The sequence below is a fragment of the Perca fluviatilis genome, chromosome 24 (assembly GCF_010015445.1).
Source record: "Perca fluviatilis chromosome 24, GENO_Pfluv_1.0, whole genome shotgun sequence".
NCBI classification, from domain to species: domain Eukaryota; kingdom Metazoa; phylum Chordata; class Actinopteri; order Perciformes; family Percidae; genus Perca; species Perca fluviatilis.
The window spans coordinates 3,375,923-3,396,015 of NC_053135.1; the positions used below are offsets into that span (position 1 = coordinate 3,375,923).

General features: G+C 39.9%; 2 protein-coding genes across 2 annotated transcripts in view; both read right to left on the reverse strand.

Moving 5' to 3' along the window:
• Positions 1 to 795: 795 nt before the first annotated feature.
• Positions 796 to 9,561, reverse strand: LOC120554429 (ly6/PLAUR domain-containing protein 1-like). The gene is made up of 4 exons (XM_039793312.1): positions 9,280 to 9,561; positions 6,420 to 6,554; positions 3,394 to 3,655; positions 796 to 2,253 (listed from the first exon to the last, which is right to left on the reverse strand). Exons 1-3 carry the CDS (start codon positions 9,326 to 9,328, stop codon positions 3,420 to 3,422), a joined length of 420 nt encoding a protein of 139 aa, XP_039649246.1. The 5' UTR covers positions 9,329 to 9,561; the 3' UTR covers positions 796 to 2,253; positions 3,394 to 3,419.
• Positions 9,562 to 10,484: 923 nt separating this feature from the next.
• LOC120554430 (nck-associated protein 5-like) overlaps positions 10,485 to 20,093 on the reverse strand; it is a 124,615-nt gene continuing 115,006 nt past the window's right edge. Inside the window, 1 exon segment of the mRNA XM_039793313.1 lies at positions 10,485 to 12,572. Within this exon segment, the coding sequence (XP_039649247.1) occupies positions 12,261 to 12,572 (312 nt within the window). The 3' untranslated portion in view covers positions 10,485 to 12,260.

Here is a 20,093-nt window from a genome sequence, read left to right on the forward strand (position 1 = left end):
ATCGACATGCTTTTATTTAATCGAAAAAGTCAAATATCTTTGACTGTATTATTGCATGTCTCATAGTCTCTCACTTACAGTTTGAGTCAACCCTAAACTTCACTGGAACTAAATACCCCAAAAAGCGAAAAGCAAACAGGGAAAAGAAAAGTAAAAACAAGGCAAAATTTATTTAAAAGCCAAATATCTTGGACGGTATAATTGCATTGTCTGGAGGGGCCGCACTGGGAGTTTGGTCACACAAGCCCCAAAATTTGAGCTTGAAACATGCTAAATTGTTTGTCTTTTTTTTTTTTTGTTGGGAGAAGGTGTTACATTGCAATATTCAATGTTTTGCCCCTAAACAACAGGGGAGCCTATTCTTGGGACTATTTTGTAGACTTTACAGCTTTTTTATAGTTCCCAATAATTTACTAAAAATGAATTATGTAGGTGGGTTTCTTATAAAAATGGCCTAATTTGGTATTAATTACTCTATAGGGAAAATGGACACGTCCAATTAGCTTCTTCTAATTAATTATAGCATAACGTGGAGAGTCTTTTCATAGCAAGTCAGCAGAACATGTTGGAAAGATGTGATATCTGTTTGCAGGAAAGCATGCAAACATATGGAGAGTAAAGCTTCCAATAATTGAATAATTAATGAATGTTTACTTGGGTGTAAGTGTGCCAGTTGCTCTGGAAACCAACAACTGCCTATAATCAGTCTTAAATTACATTTTTGCTTTCCTGCAACCTCTTTAGAAATGACAGTAAAACAGATTATGTACGAGTCAACTATAGCCACTGGACAGGTCCGTTTTTCTGCAACATTTATTTACATCACAGATCAGCAGAATACAGTGTTACTCTTCACAGAAGACCAGTCAAAAAACTGCCATGATGAACATTTATCAGATGGTCCATATCTGTGTGAAACCTTTGTCTCCAGAACAGTCAAAGGATGCTCTGAAATAAGTCTGATAATTATAATATTTATCAATATCCAACATTCTTTCTTGGCTCTGGACCGTTAATACCGTCATGTGTGGCAATACAATACAGTTAGAGAATGCCTGAATTGTTGTTGTCTACAGCACATTCAACACATATAAATATAATACTGTACAGGTTGAAAAACAATAAAACAATAAAATAAAACTTCATGAAATAAAATTAAATAATTTGGAGGGAAATTTCAATTTTCACAAAATGACCATCTGGGCATGGAAATAAGATCCACAAAGTAAGCCAAATGTATTCTCATTGGTGTAGATTATGAAATACATTATTTGGTCTACAGCAATGGCAACATGCAGTAATAGCTATGATTTGGGCATATGTTAAATTCTTCTAAACAAATCTAAACTTAAAGGGAAATATTGCTGATATCACCCTGAAGCATTGTTTTCCAGTGAGAATGTATTTGTGCTTATAGCTCGTTCTTATACTGCACTATGTCTCATTTCACAAAGGAATATATGGAATATTAATGTCTAATTAATACATCTAATCAGGTTCTTGTACGACGGAATCAACTTTGAAATCTTATAAGCGAGGATTAATAAGCAATAACTCAAATAGACTGTCCAAAACTATTTCAGCATCTTTCATATTCCAAGAAGTAAAATGTCAATCAATACTGTCCGGCAGTGAAAAATATGCATACATGTGATAATTAATATGCTGCAAGATACGTCTTCAAATTCATATTTGCCTGAATCAAAGTGCCTTTGTCATCATGACATATAGAATATAAGAATAACAAGAACATAAGTGTATTTTTGGGGTTTGTAATGTCAGTTCTCTCCAACGTCTGTGTATTCAGAGCAACAACAGCAACAACATTAACATCATTTTATTAACATAAACCAACAGTGCTGCTTCGAACCATGAATCAACAAAAACCCCAAAAAGCTTAAAGATATCTTTTTCCACAATAACTTCTACCAGTAGCTTTTACAGCATGTAATAACCAGAAAATAACTCCAGAGCAGGTTCCTCACAAAAACGCTCCACTTGACAGAAAGCAAAGAAATTGAGCGATGCCTCGGTTGCAGACTGGACGGTCATTCTCTGGCAACAAGAGCAATAAATGATTCAGAAAGCTCCAAATGCTTCCACTTCTCCAGTTTGCCAGTGTCCTCCTCAGTGTTTACCGGGTTATATCGATCAGATTCAATGTTTTTTCAGGACAAAAAGCCAGGGTGGTGTCCAAATCTGCTCCTTCGGTGTGTCACGGCAGTGATCACAGGTCCGGGCTCCCAGGGGAATCTATGACAATGAAAATGTGCATAAATGATCATTGCATGCTGTAGATTTCCTGGCATTTTGTGAAATATCCTTAGTATACTCCCACATCTGTCAATTAAATATAAGACTACAGCGAGCACCCGGTTAGCACTTAGCCTATTGTCACAAATACAGCAACAGCTAGCCTGGCTGTGTCTGAGGATAACAAAATCTACCTCCCAGCTCACTAAATAACATAGTATATCTTATTTGTCTAATCCATACAAAAAAGTTTGATAATAATATAATAATTTACCATTCTATGGGGGTTAAAAAATATGATTACTTGGCCTTGGTTGCCAGGCAATTGCACCCAGCCAAGACATAGTGGATTAAACAGCAATATAATGTGTTAATGAGTGATTTTGTTACCTTCATGCAGGGCCAGGCTAGCTGTTTCCCTCTGTTTTTAGTCTTTGTGCTAAGCTAAGCTAACCAACACTGACTGTAGCCATATATTTTAATGGACAGACATAATAGTAGTATGAAAGAAGAAAGTGATTTAGCGTATTTTGCTTATTTTTGTCACACCTGCCCTTTAAAAGCTATTTATTTCTGGATAGGTCACCATAGCAGGTAAATATCTGGTTTAGCTGAAGTTGCAAGGACAACCTGATTTGATTCCGCCTCCCTCTCCCGCTGCCAAAATCTTAAACCTTTCAGGATGACACGCCAAGATTTGACCTTTTGACAAGCCTTCGTTTCCAAGCCCTAATTTAATTCTAAGTGGGCAGTGTGAACTCAACCCTTCTGTTGTCTTCCCGTCGATCATGAAAAGAACTCTTTTCTTGTCCCTTCTCCACATTTTTGTTCCTTTATATCAACAGTTTTATAGCTTTTTTAGATGTTTTGGCTGTTTTTTTTCAACTTTTTTGTCCCTTTGTCTGACTTTTATTGCTTTTTCCAATGTTTTGACGTTTTCTTCTGGAGTTTTTGACTTCTTTTTTATAGATGTTTTTGTCGACTTTTAACATTTTTTTAAGCTTTTCCCTTTTCCTTTTTTCGGCGCTTATTTCGACGTCCCAAATTTGACCCAAGGACAACATGAGGGTTAAATGAACCGACAAAAAGTGAGGGTTCTTCTCTTTTCTGTGGGTGTGGACTAAAGAAAACAAGCTGTACGGTGGGGACGTGATGTGATCCCCGGTCTACGTCACAGGGAGCAGCGTCAGCAGCGGCAGGAGGAAGGCCAGCGAGAGGAGAAGCGGCCGGTTGGACATCGCCGCCGAAGGGACGGGACGCTTCCTCCTGGGCCCGTTGCAGAGCGGCGTGTTGCAGCAGGAGATGCAGACTGAGTTCAGCCTGCCGGTGCAGAACTGCTGGTAGCCAGAGGAGGCGATGAGGCAAGCCCCAGAGGAGGCGCAGGACTTCCGATAATGGATTCCTGCAACAACAAAAAAAAATAACTAAATTTGTAGTGTGTCCACACAGAGAAAGCACAGTTTTTGGCAGGTCATCCTTTCATTCAGATGTTAAGCATGTTGCAAACAACAGATTCATTTCCCCCTGCTGTAACTGGATTGCTTAGATTGAAAATGTAACATCTAACAGACTTGTGTTTTGCAATGCTGCAGCATTTTATTGCACTACAGGGCTATGGAGCTATTGACTTCCTGTCTGCTCTTATTAAGTAATGCTTGTCAGTGTGAGGTAGCCTATATGTTACGACACTTTGTATGCTTGTATGAAGAATAAAAACTCATATACTGTAATGCTGTAACTTTTTTTTATTGCACTCCAGAGCCACTGACTCCCTTATCAAGTGCTGTTTCTCCATCTGGTATATATTGGTATATATTGTGTTTCTATCATAGGCTGTGTCAGGTAATTTTTCATTCATGTGGCATTCCCATTGTGTTGTTTATCTTGTGTTTTCGGCAAATTAAATTTTCCCGTTAGACAAGAAAAACTTTTGATTAAATCAAATTCACACACATTCAATCTCTGTTGGCAGAGTGTTCCATTATCTGGGAATGCTTTTTTTATTGATGGAGAAGAAATATGTAGCTGAGCATTTTCCCTCTTTGTGTTTGTCATACACGTTTCTACAGGAAGCATCAGCGATCAGCTACCGTGTCCAACAAGGCAAAGTGTGAAAAGCACATCTGTAGCGTTGAAAATTTATCACTCAAGGACATCACACAAAGCTATGATTGCAGCCATTGAACCTGCAAACTTCCAATTACAAGATAGTGTGTCTAACTATGAAGCCACCTGTCTTATACCCTTCACAACACATAGGCTATGTAAAGTGTTCACCTTGCCAAACTAAACGTTTGGCCTCAAGCTCTTGCTCCAGAATTTGAGGTTAGGTTGCTCTACAAACATCTAATCTTTGTTCAGAACGTGCATTTGCAATTAAATAATGTGTCCTTGGTTTCAGACAGAGGTAAACAAAAGCAAGCTTCTCTTTTCTAACCCGGAAACCGTTGATTCTTTCCATCGGAAATGACGACTTGCCCTGGCTGTAGCTAGCTGGCTTATTAAATCAGTTCCGTGAGTTTGTTTAAAGCGCTTCATACGTTCATATTTTTAAACAGCATTGTCACTTTTAACACTTTTTAAAAGAGAAAAGGCATTTTGGATGTAACACAACAGGAAACTGGTACCGTCCGTCATTGCAGCCGGAGACCGACTGCGACGTAGTTTAGCGTCACTTTCTACAGTGAAAAATCCCCGATAAAAAGGATTCTAAACCAAAAGCTACACAACGGGACATGTTCCAGAAGCAATGTAATCCAAAATTGGGGAGAAATTAACGTTAACCTAGATTACAGGTTTCCCTGTATAGCATGTAGCAGTGCATGGGAAATGTAAACACTGCACTAACGTTTGTTCAATAGCGGTGAAGCCAAAGCGTTGCGGCCTGCGCAGTAGTCTTGATGCCCGTGTTGATGTCGACGCATGTAACTGGTGGGATCTAGCATCTACTTGTTAGAGCAGATAAACACAGTTTAATCCATTCCTTATACTTTTGCCCTTTTGTTTCTAGTTTTGGAAAGGCTAAAAAAAAAAAGAAGGACACCACCCTCCAAATTCCCATTACGGTTAAGTGGGCACCCTGCAGGCCGAACCGATTTTATTTTCTTTAACACAGTGCAAAACTAATCTAATGTTGTGTCGGTTGCAGCTGAAGGAAAGTCTTTGACGAATGAGCCGAATAAAGTGGTCCAGTGAGATAGTGTTCGCTGGGGTTTTGGAGCGATACGACAACACAGAGATGTCTCATGTTGAGCAAAAACAATGTAGAATGGGGTCATGGAAAAACTAATGCGTTACACTGTCTGATGCTTTGTCTGCAAGACTGTGCTTTCTTTACACAGTCAATCCCCACTCATCAATCAATGCTTCTCTCTCCATCTTTGAAGCTGAGCAAAGAAACAGAATCACAGATAACAATGCCTATTACACTGAAAAACCTATAAGAGGAATTTGTTGCAACCTGCTTGGCCTCTTCTACTGGGTCAGTAAGCCAGACATATGAGGATTTTAAAGTGTTTGGAGGAAAGCAAAATGGATAGTTGGGTATCCTTGATGAGGAGTATTTTCTGTCATTTTAAAATGCCAACAGGTGCAAACATCACAGCTGACTTCAGTTGCGGTTTACGTAGGTTGCATTTGCATGACTTGACTAAATGTCACAGCAAGAAATCTTTTTTATAAGCGATATTTTTTTTTACCTGCTGATTTCCAGACAACCTTTTTTATGACAAGGCTAATCCCAGTTGAGACATCAGAATGTATGTTAATTGCCTGCTCTGTTGTACATGAAGAAAACTGCAAGTGCTTAGCGACTTTATAATGTAGCCTACCCTCATCTGAATGGCAAAGAAATAAAACGTAATGCTCAGAGGGTGCTGGGTGCGGCTCCGTCTCCGGTTTCCAGACGGTCACCTTTCTTCTGCAGATAAATGGGAAGTTGTGCTTTATTTTATTTATTTTTTTATTTTACTTTTGGCTGGCCTAGCCTGTGTCCTCAACATCCTCAACAATCAATCATAACCGACTTCAAGGAATAAGAAAACCAAGAGAGCTTACCTCCACCAAAGGATGCGTAATCCTCCAAATTAGTATTTTAATAATAGAAAATACCTCAATCCATATCAGTCCCAAGCATTTATATAGATGTACTGTAAGCTGTGTCTTACCATCGGGTTTGACCAGCACCTCCTTCTGGCACATGTCCTGTACGTTGACGGTGCAGTTGACGATGTACTCCGGTGCGGAGCAGTCATTCTGCTTCATCTCCTCACACTGGTAGCACTGGATCTGAAGGGCATCTCCTGCACCATGCAGCAGGAACAAGAGTTCAAAAAGATTCAATCATTAGTGGTACTGTAGACATAATTGAGTCCTGAAGATTCCTTTTTTTCCTATGGATGAATACCATACATAAATAGCCAATCCCTTCTTCACAACATAAAATAATTTGGCTTCAGCTACATCTGTTGTTTGTCAAATGCAGAATATTAATTTTGGAAAATTTGGGAAAATGGCCATAGAATATGAAGCACAAATGTTATATGCGAAAAACGTAGAGCTGACAGGTAGACTATATACTCGTAAATCGTAGGTACAGTGAGCCAGCAGCCGGTAAACATAGCTTAGCACAAAGACTGGAAAAAAACCAACTAATGTGCTGGAAGGTGAATTTTGTTACCTTTGGACAGAGGCAGGCTAGCTGTTTCCCCTGTTTCCAGCCTTTGTGCTAAGCTAAGCAAAGCTAAGCTAACCTGCCTGCTGGCTTACTGCACACTAAGTGGTAACTATCTCTTCATCGAACTCTCAGTAAGAAAGCAAATAAGAGTATTTCCCAACTAGTTCAATGTCACATATTTATTATTTTCTATGATTTCCTTTCATGACAGCATACATTGTTTGTCCTTTCAGAGTGCATTATAGACCATACTGTCATTCCATACATTTTGTGAATCCAATCTGTAGGCTACATTTCTTTTCTTCGTTTTCTTAGAGCAAGCAGAGGCCTTTGTGCAAGAGCCTTTGATGGCGTTTTACCTCCAAACAAGACAAATGGCACACATCATCTTCTCTATCTCCCCTACGCCCGCTAGCAGAAGGATATTGCCGAGGTTGTGTGACTTTACAAAGCACATGATTAAGTCCTTGGCCAAGTCTAATCGTAGGCGTTTTTTCGAAAGTTTTTATTGGCTGTCTCATGAGTGTCAACAGAGAGGTTCTAGATTCACACATTGAAGTGAGAAAAACTGTAAAGAAAGAAAATAGCCCATCAGCAAAGCAGAGTGGTGACTTTAACTTCCCTTTTAAACCATGGGCTTTTATAGGTGATAAAGCTCCATTTACAATACGAACCGGCAGTAAGAGACTTGATGCACTCTGCCAGTGCAGAGATTGCCCGCGTGAATTCCCATCCCCTAAGGTAGTAAAAATCTGAGTGTATGGCTTCTACAGCGTCTTCTCGTAAATATAATATACAGCACTTCTCGTAGCTTTTGCACATTTTATTTGATGCTTTTAAAGCTGACTGGATGTGCTTTTCTTATTGCCTGAAACCTCCTCATTAATCCGACTATAGCCGTTCTACACGGCCCTGCAGAAACAGCAGCAGAAATCGAACTTTGCAACCTAAAATGGAGAAGGTGTGTCTTGTCTTTTTTGCAGACAATATGCATGCCATGCAATACTCCTCTGCGACATGCATGACATATTTTCACAACTCATTGCATCATAGGTCATGGTGAAGTTTATCCATTGCATTGAACCTCTGAACATTTTTCAGAGCTGAGAATGAAAAGTAATTACATCAGTCAGTGTTAATTGGCACACTGATTTGTTATAAATAGCTGCTATAGGGTCATTTAGTATTTCTAAAAGATATCTGCATCTTATGTTAGCATTCTGTTACAACTTAAAGCCCTTTCTTTCCTAAATATACCACACAGAATATCAGACCCCACTGACTTATATTAGTAGTCTAATCATTGAAATGGCACCGAACATTAATCTCAACTGCATCTGATAAAAAGGTCCACATATAACATCACAACCCCAGCATAATTACTTTAAACCAAGCAAATGTCTGAAAGCTCCATCCATCACCTGGGCAGGAGATTATGAAAATAAAAAAAACTTGTTTATGTCATATTTGAGGGCAGAATCCAGCGGTTTCTTTTCCTCAACAGAAAAAAGAAGGTGATATAAAAAATAAACCAAATCATTACACCTTCTGTATTCAGAATGTGCAAAACCAATATCTTCTAATTACAATCCCGTTAACTGTAATCACTTTGGGCTCTACACAACAACAATATAATATGATAAAAATCAGACACAGGTGTAGGGACAGCTCTGGAAACTGCAGTCTATTTCCTCTTATGAGCACAAGCGAGAGAAAAATGGCACAAAAAGGCAACATCTTCACATTCTTTCCAACACTTAGACTGACAAGAAGAAAATCCCTCAGCCAAAGAAAATTCATCAGCTAGAGTATAGAAACCAACAGGTCATAATAATCAGGTTTAAAATGTGTTATTGCACTGAATCTGTGTTTCTATATTTTTCCCTCTGTGCCAAAACAGCGCAGAGGAGTCCAGCACAGCGCTGCTTCCTCAGCGCGCAACCCCAGCACCAAAAACGCAACATTACTGTCCATTATTTATGTTCCTTAAGTTTCCTCCAAAAGTATATAAATTCAGACACTACATGTCTGTATTGTATTCGGATCTGGACGTCCGATTTTACGCACAGACTTTACATGGGCTACTTTACGCAGAGGAAATTAGTTACCAAAAGGCAATAGTTCTGTTTCCTAAATTGAATTGGCATCAACATGGGAACAGTATATCCTGCACGGATGCAATAAACAATCAATAATGTTTTGTAATATTGGCATTTACCCTCGGTTGCGCACGGATAGGAAGGAAGTTAGCGCATATTACGCAACAAGCAATTGTTTTTGTTGCATACAAGCTGAACACATGCGCTCCACACTGCGCCTCCACACCGCAGTATCTCCAACTTGCTACCTACCTGCGTCGAGAAGGACTCCAAATAAAGTCGCAAAAACGAGAAGACGCATTCTCTCCGAAATGACTCTCGGAGGGGAAACATCAGATCAAAGGAACTTGTTTAGACGGAGGCATGGAGGACGAACCGCCGGGGAGGAAGCCCAGACACAGATCCGCTCATGCTCTCGCGCGGATGGTTTGGCTGAGGTGAGAGCAAAAGCTCCGCAAAGTGTGAAGAGTCTCTTCTTCTCTCGAGCCCAACTGGAGACAAATCCACAGCGCACAAATCATAAAGCGCACCACGTGACGGGAGCTCGCAGTCTTGTCTTTTTCACTTCTCACTCGGTTTGTCTTCATGCGCAGATGACGTCTCATAGGTTGGTATTTTTCTAGTTTTATGACATTTGAATGATCTTTCGGTGATGAAAAGTTCAGTGAATTTATATTAACATGAGATATTCCTTTCAATTTCCTCTTATATTAGATCTTCCCTATAACATGTAGGCTACAGGCTATATTAGGACTTCAGTGTGTCCGCAATAGAGAGTCCTTAAAATGATCCCTAATTCTTCGAAGACTTTGGTTTGATGCTACTTTTTCACTGACAAATGATACATTAATTAATTATTTTTTTTAACAGTTTTGTATTTCTAACTATATACGTCACATTTTGTTGCTCCGTTAACGTATTTAGATTTTCCATTGAATGACTCCTATATTTCTATCGTATTCCAAATGATGGTCAATACTGACTTTAATAAGTGACCTTTATTGTAATTTCATTAACTTTTCTGCTCCTTTGGGTTATCTGATTCTACTGCTGTTTGAATTTTTTATGATCAATAGAACATCTTGAGCCTATTACTGTATGTAACAGAAAGAGAAATCATCCGAGCGTGCGTAAACTAATTGCGTTTATTTATACGCACATAATTACCCATCAAGGGACTAATGGTTCTAAATCCCTCCGCGCCGAAGTGTAGGAGCGACCTATAGCCTCCCTTCAATTCATTACACAATGAAAATACCTAAAAACCTAATGAAGATAAAGGGGGGGGGGGGAAAAAATTAAAAAAAATCCCTATAGGATCCATTCTCATTATTCTACTTAAAAACCTTGCCCACACACACACACACACACCACACACCACACACCCACACAACAACACACACACACACACACACACACACACACACACACACACACACACACACCTTGCAGCTCAGTTTGAAATAGGAAATAGTTTCTCATATTTATTTAGGAAATAGTTACATAAAATATAGCATTAAAGTCTGGTGTAACAGACAAAATTGCACACAGTAATAATAATAACATTAATAATAATTACCAAGGTAACACTGCTGGTAACCATTTCTCTTTACAAAGGAGCCAGGAACATTTAAGGAGAGAGGTGAAGCATGATAATCACACTACAGTCTGACAGTACAAAATGTGGGTATAAATACTGGACATCTAGAAAAATACACGAGTCCTTTTCAGACTCTCTTCATACAATATTAACAGTTTCATAGAAAAATTGAAAACACACAGTCGGCTCTGTTGATTAGCACCAGCTGGTCAAATTCCAGGTAGAAATTTGTCATAACGTCACCTAAAAGTTCAAATATGTCTTTAAAATAAAGTGATAAAATAATATTTTAGTATTAGCTCTTATTGATCAAAATAAAGACTTTTTTTTTTAAACAAGACCCCTAAAGAATTCCATCAGAAAAAAAGACATTTTCAAACAGTAGACTTAAAACCTCGGTTGAATGATTGGCAAACAATTTACATTTTTTTTTTTCCTCTCATTTGCATATATCAATCAGCAATGCCCATTCTGATATTAACTTATAGCAATTTTATATACAACATAATACAACTATGAAAGGAAAACTGAGGTGTGGAGAGTTCAGGTACGCCACATGAGACTAAACTAGGCTGTTTGGATTCTGGAGTTTAGCATGAGGAACTCAAAAAAGCAAAAGATTACGGAGTTATTTGCATTTGTTGACATTTTCCTGATGGCTGCAGTTTAAATCTTACAATCTATATTAGTCCAGTATGTTCCCTGAGCTACCAAAATGTTGGTCGTTTGCTGTACCTGTGTACCTGTCAGACACTGAGAAATCATCTTAGTTAATATACCACGTGGAAACATAGTATGCTTTGCTTCAGTTGGCATCATTAGATAATATGCTGCTAGAAATGAGTATTGATAGCTGAATGGTGATCATTTTCATGTCATTTGAAGAACATTTTGCTCAATTGTCCGTTTTCTTTGCTGTCATCAGCTGCATAACGGCTCAAAATAACACAGACGAGATAGGCAACTGGGAAACATACTTAGCAGCAAAACATAATGACACCTTAGGTTTAAATCTTTTTTTCTCTAGCAAACAGGAATGCAATCAAAGCAACAATATTGTTGCAACTGTACGCCAGTGTTGCCCATCAGCGTTGCACCAAGAAAACGCCCTGCTTATCACTGCTCGAATAATCGTTCACTTTACACTCCTTACAAACTTTGTACAGTATTTGTTACAGTGCAATGATAAGAAGTTCCCCAGCATGGGGAGAAAAAAATGCAATGAAACAACGTTGTGTATTGCTGTCCAGTCCACCACACCCAGAGTCAAACTATCAAAAGTCCATGGTTTGGTGTTTGGGTTTCATCCTTGTGTCTCCTGCTTCACTAAGTGCTTTGTGTTGTATGTAGAGAGGACAGGGCTCCACATGTTGTGGCAGGGCAGTAGTCCAGATCCAAAGGGTGTTGAGACCAATGCAAACCAAGTCCAATTTAAGTATTTGTTTTACTTGCAGATGCAAATACCAATGCTTAAAGGTTCAGATGAAAATCTACCTCAAAATCCACTCAGAAGATAATTCAAAAAAGGAAAGAAAAGTGGCAAAGCTTGACACAAGATTTTAAAGGACTGGTCTGAAACCCAGATTTGAGACTGGAATCTAGCGCTACAGCCCTGCCTTCTTACTTGTTGCCCCTACACTTCGTTGGAGCCCTGACTGGTGCAGGAGGAGAAGCTGTCGTACAGCGAGTCGCTGAGGGAGCCCACAGGATCCGCCCCAGGTTTGCTAGAGAAACTGGAGGAGGAGGGCTCGTCCACCTTGCAGCAGTCCTCCCTGCTCTTTCCTGCGTCGGCGTGGCAGTCTACTCTGCGGCTGCCTAAGCTTGTGTCCGGGTACAGGCTGCCGCTGCTGGAGCTGCTGTGATTCAGGTTGTTCAGGGACTCCAAAGAGAAGTCGAGAGAGCCGGGCTGGGCACTGATGGGCGTCTTCTCCATGGGAATCTCCTTCTGCACAGCAAAAAAAGGAACATAGATCAATAGAGAGCTCCAAATATGATAATTTATGGTAAAGAAATATCATTTGCTGCATCTTGAATTGATAAACTTGGGCAAGACACTGAACCCCAAATTGTATGTGAATTTGTGTGAATGGCAGCCTCGGCCACAGTGTATGAATGGGTGTAAATGGTGAATGGTTCCAGTACACTGTAAAAGCACTTTGGGTAGTAGCTAAGACTAGAAAAGCGCTATATAACTACATCCCATTTGCATAAACGTATGCTGCACTGTTAATAGTTCCCAGTCTCAAATTCATGCGCACTTGCTTCTGTTGCTTTGACATACACACAATAAACACAGAGCACAGAAGTAAGTCTAACATTGCACCATGTAACTTATCTTGTTTGTAGTGTTGGGCTGCAAAGCAATAAGACTGCTTGAGAGCATGACAGTGATCTATATTGAGATTTTAATCACGCTCAAGGACCAAATGTATGTCTTGGGTGTTGGCAAGGGTGCATCTCTGGGCATCTGGGCTCACCCACTCTCCTTGTTATATTAACTGTGTCATATGATGTTTCATTTCTTTTGTACAGCCTGTGGCATTCTGCTTTATAGATTAGCATAGTCTGGAATATGTTACTCAGGGGAAATGTTGCGTGTAAAGCAGCTATCTGTCAACACTGCTTTAATTAGAAGGAACAGTTTCATCCTGAATGTGCTCATGATTAGGGTGACTACATGTGCTCAAAGTCGTGACAGTTAAGAGGGTATTAGAATTGAAGAATGTTATCGTTGCAGGTCTTATCACTAGGCCAGATCGTGTCTTGTTGGCTTTTCAAGGGCACACGCCATTGGACAACTCGGCAGCAATTAGACTCAACAACAAAAGTGCAACCATCTGCTTCTTTGGTACTTAACGCTTAGATTATTTGTGACATGACTCTGCCACATCATTGCTAATGACCCTCGCTACGGATGAGAACAAAACAAAACCCATAAAGCTAAAAATAGTCAGTTGTTTATATCATATTTAAGTATTCTACGTGATTTCTACTGTATGTCTCAAAAGGCACTTTTGGGAGCTGGTTACTGTAGCAATCAGCATCAAACTCCCTACTCAGAGGCTCTAAACAAAATTCTATGGGTAGCTGCATTTTGCTTTAGCAATTCCAGCCTGGGAGAGCAGTTATCTACAAAGGTATTTTTGCAGGGGTAAGTACACAAAGTAATAGCTGGAGAGTCCAGGACACCTCTAGGGATGCTCCAAAGGTGTATCTCCCATCAGACCTGAACCCCAAACTACTTCTCGCATACAGTAAGCATGAACACAAACACGGCTGCATCAGTAAGGTAGTCTCGAGTGCTGTTAAAGTGATTAAAATGTCTAGAAGTTGGCAATGAAACCTGCAGGAGTTCTTTGATCTTACACGTTTAAGTTTAATAAGTCACCAAACACCACAAAGCTAATGTGCCAGAGGACCAAAGAACAAAATGCAATATTTAGAAAAAAGGTTCTAATTTGTCCATGTCCATGCAAGCTTTACACCTTCATCAGGACATGCTGTAGGCAAGTTCTTTAAACAAAAGTCCTGTGGATGTGGTAGTACAATAATCTATCATTTGCATAATATCTTACTGCTAGGACCACATACAAAGTTCTTGTGTCTATTGTTTATAGTTTCTTTACTTCTTATTATCTTCACACTATGTCAATGAAATCAAGTTACATAGCATCGCATTTATCTGACTTATCTACAACTTGTTTGCAAATTCCAAATGTAAACTATGTAGTACAACTAGAAGACTCGGTTGAAGGGCTTTGCCGACTTGGTTGCTCTTAATTACGGTCTAAACTATATGACATATGGCCTTCAGACATATTTATGCTCAACATTAGATACATATACGGATGGAGCCATCTGTCCATACTCAGTGTTCATTTTGTCTGTATTTGTGCTCATTTTCTGAAAGCTTACAGATACCGATGAAATGGAGCAGAACCACCTGAAATCGTGTGGGCAGTGCAGACAGTGTAGCCAATAGTTCAAGCGAGACAACCATAGGACACAACGAAGACATTTTAAAAATGGCAGAACTTTTGGAGGACAGGCTAGGCAAGTTGTTCAGAGATTTTAAACATCTAAAAGATGTTACTTCGCACGGGCACAGGGACACCTGAAACAATTACTACAGAACAGTTGGGAGGATATTGGACAGGAATTCAATGTGAGTTGGGTGGTAGCGAAGGAAACTTTAAGCTGGTCTCTCATGGATATATTGCTTAACTATTATGCCAAAGGACGCATGGAAACATGAGCGTTGATTGTTAGATTGTTTGAAATGGACGTATCTATTTTCGTACATAGAGCGAGCATAAATGTGCTTTTAGTGTCTTCCTCTAGGGCAAGTTGACAGTGTCAGTGGGCTCCATAGATAAGCTACAGCCACCTTCCAATGGTTATTAAATAGTAGTATTTATAAAATGAAAACAAAAATAAACACCCTTGGATACACAGTTTTCTCAGTCTGTCTTGGTTAATTTCTAGAAATTGTGCTGAGATACTATACTACTATTCCCTAACCTGCTACTTTCCTGCAGTTTCCATAATGTTTTCTGACAAGTTCGTGTTTGCATTCAGCTGTATGTTCGGTGGCATGTGTAGGTGGAGAGAGTCCAAACAATACTAATTGTTGTTTTCAGTCCTGTTCCTCAAGGGCCTGAAGTCTTGTTGGTTTCCTCTCCTACCAGCTAGTTAATTGCATTCACCTGCCAACCCAGGTGTGAACTACTGTGTGAGTGGGGGGCTGGAATGGAGTACTCAGAGCCCAGAGGGCCAAGTATGAGAACAAGAGGAAGAAAAAGAGGAAGCATTTTTGTTATTGAGGCTTCTTTCAGAATAAAATTAAATAGTTAAAAAAAAAAAGTGGGAATATTTGTTTGAGGTTGGGCAAATAACTATCAAAATTAAATGTGATTTATACAAATGTGTATAAAAGAAAAATGCTAGTTTGCATTCTTTACATTCTCTGTAAAACTTCAGACAAACTCAAAAGCGAACCCGTTAAAACAACCTAGTCATCTGTCGTGGTGTATTTTGATGCAGAATCAAGCTTCCACCCAAAAATCACACCAAACCCCACTAATGTGAATTGATGTGACCTTTTTTTCAGCAGGCACGGTCACAATAAATTTGTAAAGAAGACAGAATCAAAAGAAAAGTTGAAGGAAAATGTGCCCGAAGGGGCCATGATATAAAATGTTGAGTAGGTTTTTGAAGGTGCAGAGGTTGAGTCCAAATTAAGCACAGGTGTTGAATGCAGATAAGACTTGTTGAATGTTACTTCCAACACCCACACACTGCATTTCATGACACTATTTTTACATTATTGTCAGCTAGGAAAAATTGTCGGGAAAGGAAAGAGTACATGACGTGATGGGGATCAGTGATTAGCAGAGCTTCGTGACAGTGAAGAAGTCTTCAGGTCCTGACTCTCTCAGCTAACACCCCCACACACACACACACACACACACACACACACACACACACACACACACTTCTATATCTCGTTTTGGTCAGAAACAAGAAGAAAGAAAGGGAATGGCTGTCTTATCGCTGATTGGATTGGATTTCGGAGGAAAACAATTACCAACGGATCGAAACTTCCTGGTGCAGGTCTCTGTACCACCTGCGGCTTCAGACAAAATGATGGCTGCACACATAACTGAGGCTGCAGGCAGACGTCTCAGCGAGAGCTTCCCACTTGAAAACACGAGGGGCCGAAACAGCAATTGGTTCTGCATCACATGTCAGTAATGGGATGTCTAAACTTGAATTCAGTAGACCTGCTCTCTACAAAAGCTTACTGAAAGGCTCTTTTATTGTGACTTGAGCAAGATACATTTTCTCCTTTCCCCCAGCTGTTACGTATTTTTTTCTCTTTGCCTTGATGTTTCTCACTTATACAGATGGTTAAATGTGTATGTGGTTTACTGTAATGTTAAAATCCTTTAGATTTTTAATCTATTTAAGGTTGAGCATTTGTTTCTGCCATTCATTGTACTTATATTCATTAATTATCTCTCTATTTTTAGTAGTTTTGATTCGTAGTGGCGGAGTCCGCTATTCCCAGACTGAATTCAGGTTACACCAGGGGATTCACAGGAAATTATGCATGTACGTAATCAATCATGTTTTTTTTTTTTAAATTGATATCAACCTCAGCCACTGCTGAACAGAACATTTCCTACTGCTGTTACTTCACGTTAGTGTCCAACCGGCAAAATACTGGGTGGCTTTTATTGAGAAGCAGCCAAAGGAACCAAAATACAATGGTCACTGATGTTAGTGCTGAGCGTGATAGTTCTTCAAATATATGTCAACTAAGACAAAACAAGTAATTTTTGGCATTTTGTCATCAGCAGATGGGTTTTCATTTTTGCAAGATAGTAATGAAACACACCCATGTGATGATAGGAAGATGTCTTTTGTCTACTTGAGGCAACACAGCTAAAGTTTGGTTTGACACTTTCAAGTTAGAATTAAAGGAAGGTAAATGGAAAACTCACATTCTGGCTATTGATTGCTATTGCTAGAATTCTGACATAGAGTTATACAATCTGAATCTGAACATCATGTCCATTATATTGACATGATTCTGAATTTATATTACAATGGAGACGATGGTGAAAAAACAAATTAAAAGATGTTTACTGTCTCTGAATATGTGTCAGCTTCACCACCATCATTGTGCGAATAATTTGATCGTGGGATTCTATTTCTGGCTCTGCCTGACTCCTGAATCGTGCTGGCTAGCAATGCTATCAATCTGACATCAACTCAAGCACAGCGCATATTCCTGCTGTTGTAGTTATTTGTAAGCTGATATAGTTTTGGTTATCCAGTGGCCTTTTTCAAATTACATGTCAACTGAAATGTTCCCATTCCCTTGCCATGTAATCATTGCTCAGGGTAACAAGCTGTTCCACGCTTGGGGAGATGCTGTGCATGCTGATTTGTTAGAAACTGGTTTTGGACCCAGGTCACATAAACCCCAGGAATCTCCCTAACTTTACTGATGCTATGCCTTGGCACAAGTTCTAGACTTTCCTGCAGCAATTACTTTTTTCCTTTGTGCAGACAAAGGATGGAAACAGGAAAAAGAAAAGAGGGAGTAAGCAGAAAAGAAATTCTAAAGAAATGAGAAGTTGGGGAAAGGGAATTCAAGGAATTAAAAGAAATGTTTAGAACAAAAGCGGGAGAAAGTCAAGTGAGAACAGACGAAGAGAGTTAAGAGAGAGACAGAAATAGAGAGAGGCAAAACTGAAAAGGAGACGAGGAGAGACACATGGGAGGAAGAGAGACTCGGAGGAAGGAGAGGATAGAAGGGGGCGGGGGCCGCCGTTAGCAGTGCTGTCAGGTGCTGTCAGGATGATGAATGGGAGGCCAGCGCGGGCTGTGAGGGCTCTGATGGGAGCCGCTAAGCTTTACATCACTCTCCTGAGTGTTTGTGAAAGGTTATTAAAGGCGCTTAAATCACCGGGGCTCTGACACGGGCCCGCTACCAGCCACCAAAACTTCCCCAAACTGCCGCCAATGACATTGTCTCCCAAGTCAAAAAGCTGCCGAGCCACGACAAAGGATAAAGCGTGCACGCAGGTACGGAAGTGCGTTGTGAGGGGTGAAGACATGCGGATGGATTGTCTTTTTTCAAAAGAATAATGTAGGCTAAATGGGGTCAACAGCAATCATCCATCATTATGGCTGCTTCACAGTTTAGGAATAAGGTTACTGTCAAAATCAATGCCAACTTTGGCTTTGAATGAAAGCATATTGAGTCTTCAAAGTCTTGTTTTCTTACAAATGGTGAGAAAGGGAATTTTCAAGTAAAGTCAAGTACATTTCTTAAGCAGTAACCTCCCCTAATCTTTTAAGATAAAGACACTTTTCTCTAAAACACTCCTAAAGTAAGCTAATTTCCATTGCAGATGGGTTGAAATATTCTCATACACTATGCAAAAAAAGCTACAGCAAGTGTCCAGTTTATGGGGTTTGTTAAAACATTTTTACTGATGCATTAACATCCAAGCAACAGTGTTGTAGCTGGTCAATTTGGACCTACTTTCAACCACCACAGTGCTCAAGTAAATTACAAATACCTCAAAACTGTTCTTGAGTTTACTGCGCTTGAGTACATGTCCTTTTCCACCATCGCTTGCACAGGCTAATGTTTTGACAGGACAGGACATGATGCCAGGTTGTTTTGACCTCTTAGCTTTGGTTCAGTCCCTGTGAGCACTATAGGCTACCCAAATACCCCTCAGAAATGTAGCCTACCGCGTCCAATTAAATGACAGACAGGTTTGAGGACCAGACAAAGAGTATGCTGGATGTGTGTTGTCTCTTGCATGTCAGCTAATGGAGTTGTGCTTGCGGCTTGGACGCACAGCACCGCATCGAACACCCTGTCTGATTCGCTGGCTCTCCGCCGGGACTTGGATCAAAATCAAAAATCTCTTTCGCGGGAGCCTCGCTTCCAGTTCAAGTGCGAGCGCTCAACTTTGTTTTGTTACTGTGAGACTCTGCCTCATACAATCATATAATACCTGATTGAAATTCTCTTCTTGCCTGAGGAGGTCAGATCAGGACAAGGACACCTTTGCAATGGTGTTTACTATCTGGTCTTTCTACTCAGCTGCCAAATATGTCATTTTTCTTGTAGATAATGAAAAATAATAGTGAAACACAAGCATTTGTATACATGCAGTGTGGCTCAGAATGACACTGCCCTTTCTGCAATCATATAAAACATTTTAATATATAATGGTGCTAATGAAAGCTGAAGCAGTAAGCATATTCCACCTTCCAACTAGAAATTCAGCAAAATTATTCTAATTTATGGTTGCTTTACAGCTATATATCTGAGCCTGATGTTCCAGAGTGACACCAAAGGTCAAGAATAAAAAACACACAGAATAAATTCTGATTCTTTTCTCTGCCCTCTCATACACAATTGTGTTTTGAACTTGTATTGAGTCAGATCTTTTTTTTCCAGGATATGGATTTTTGTGTGAGGGTGGGTGTTGGGGCGGCAGCAGTGTAAGTGAGGCGAGCTTGGCTGTCCCACAGAGCCGGGCCACGCAGGCTGGAGGCCATTTCATGGTCTCTGATTCTCATTTGTCATTCAGCAGCGTTAAATACTAATCGGCAAACACCCGCTGACACAAGAGGGCGAGGCGATCGAAAGCAATTAGGTGGGTTTTTTTCTATGAAAATCTGCAAACAATTCCAATGGTAGCAAAGAAAACCTGCGGTCATGCCTCGGGAAGTATTTCAAAGGTAAAGTTGACATTGCAACTCAAAAAGACTTGCTCTGCCCAGCCGAAAAGTCAATGTCTATGACAAACAGGAATGGTAAAAATTCAAGCCATCTTTATGCCTCTGCCACAGGGAAAGAAAAAATTATGCAAACCCTGTGACACTGTGTGTCCCTGTATCCTGTGTATCCTGTATTTTCCGAGTCTCTTAA

Bases quoted from the DNA above. Each gene is read 5' to 3' on its own strand.
- LOC120554429 (XM_039793312.1), bottom strand. From the start codon at position 9,328: ATGCGTCTTCTCGTTTTTGCGACTTTATTTGGAGTCCTTCTCGACGCA. The intron at 6,555-9,279 runs GTAGGTAGCAAG...TGCATGGTGCAG, and splicing joins TGGAGTCCTTCTCGACGCAG to GAGATGCCCTTCAGATCCAG. The intron at 3,656-6,419 runs GTAAGACACAGC...TTGTTGTTGCAG, and splicing joins GGTGCTGGTCAAACCCGATG to GAATCCATTATCGGAAGTCC.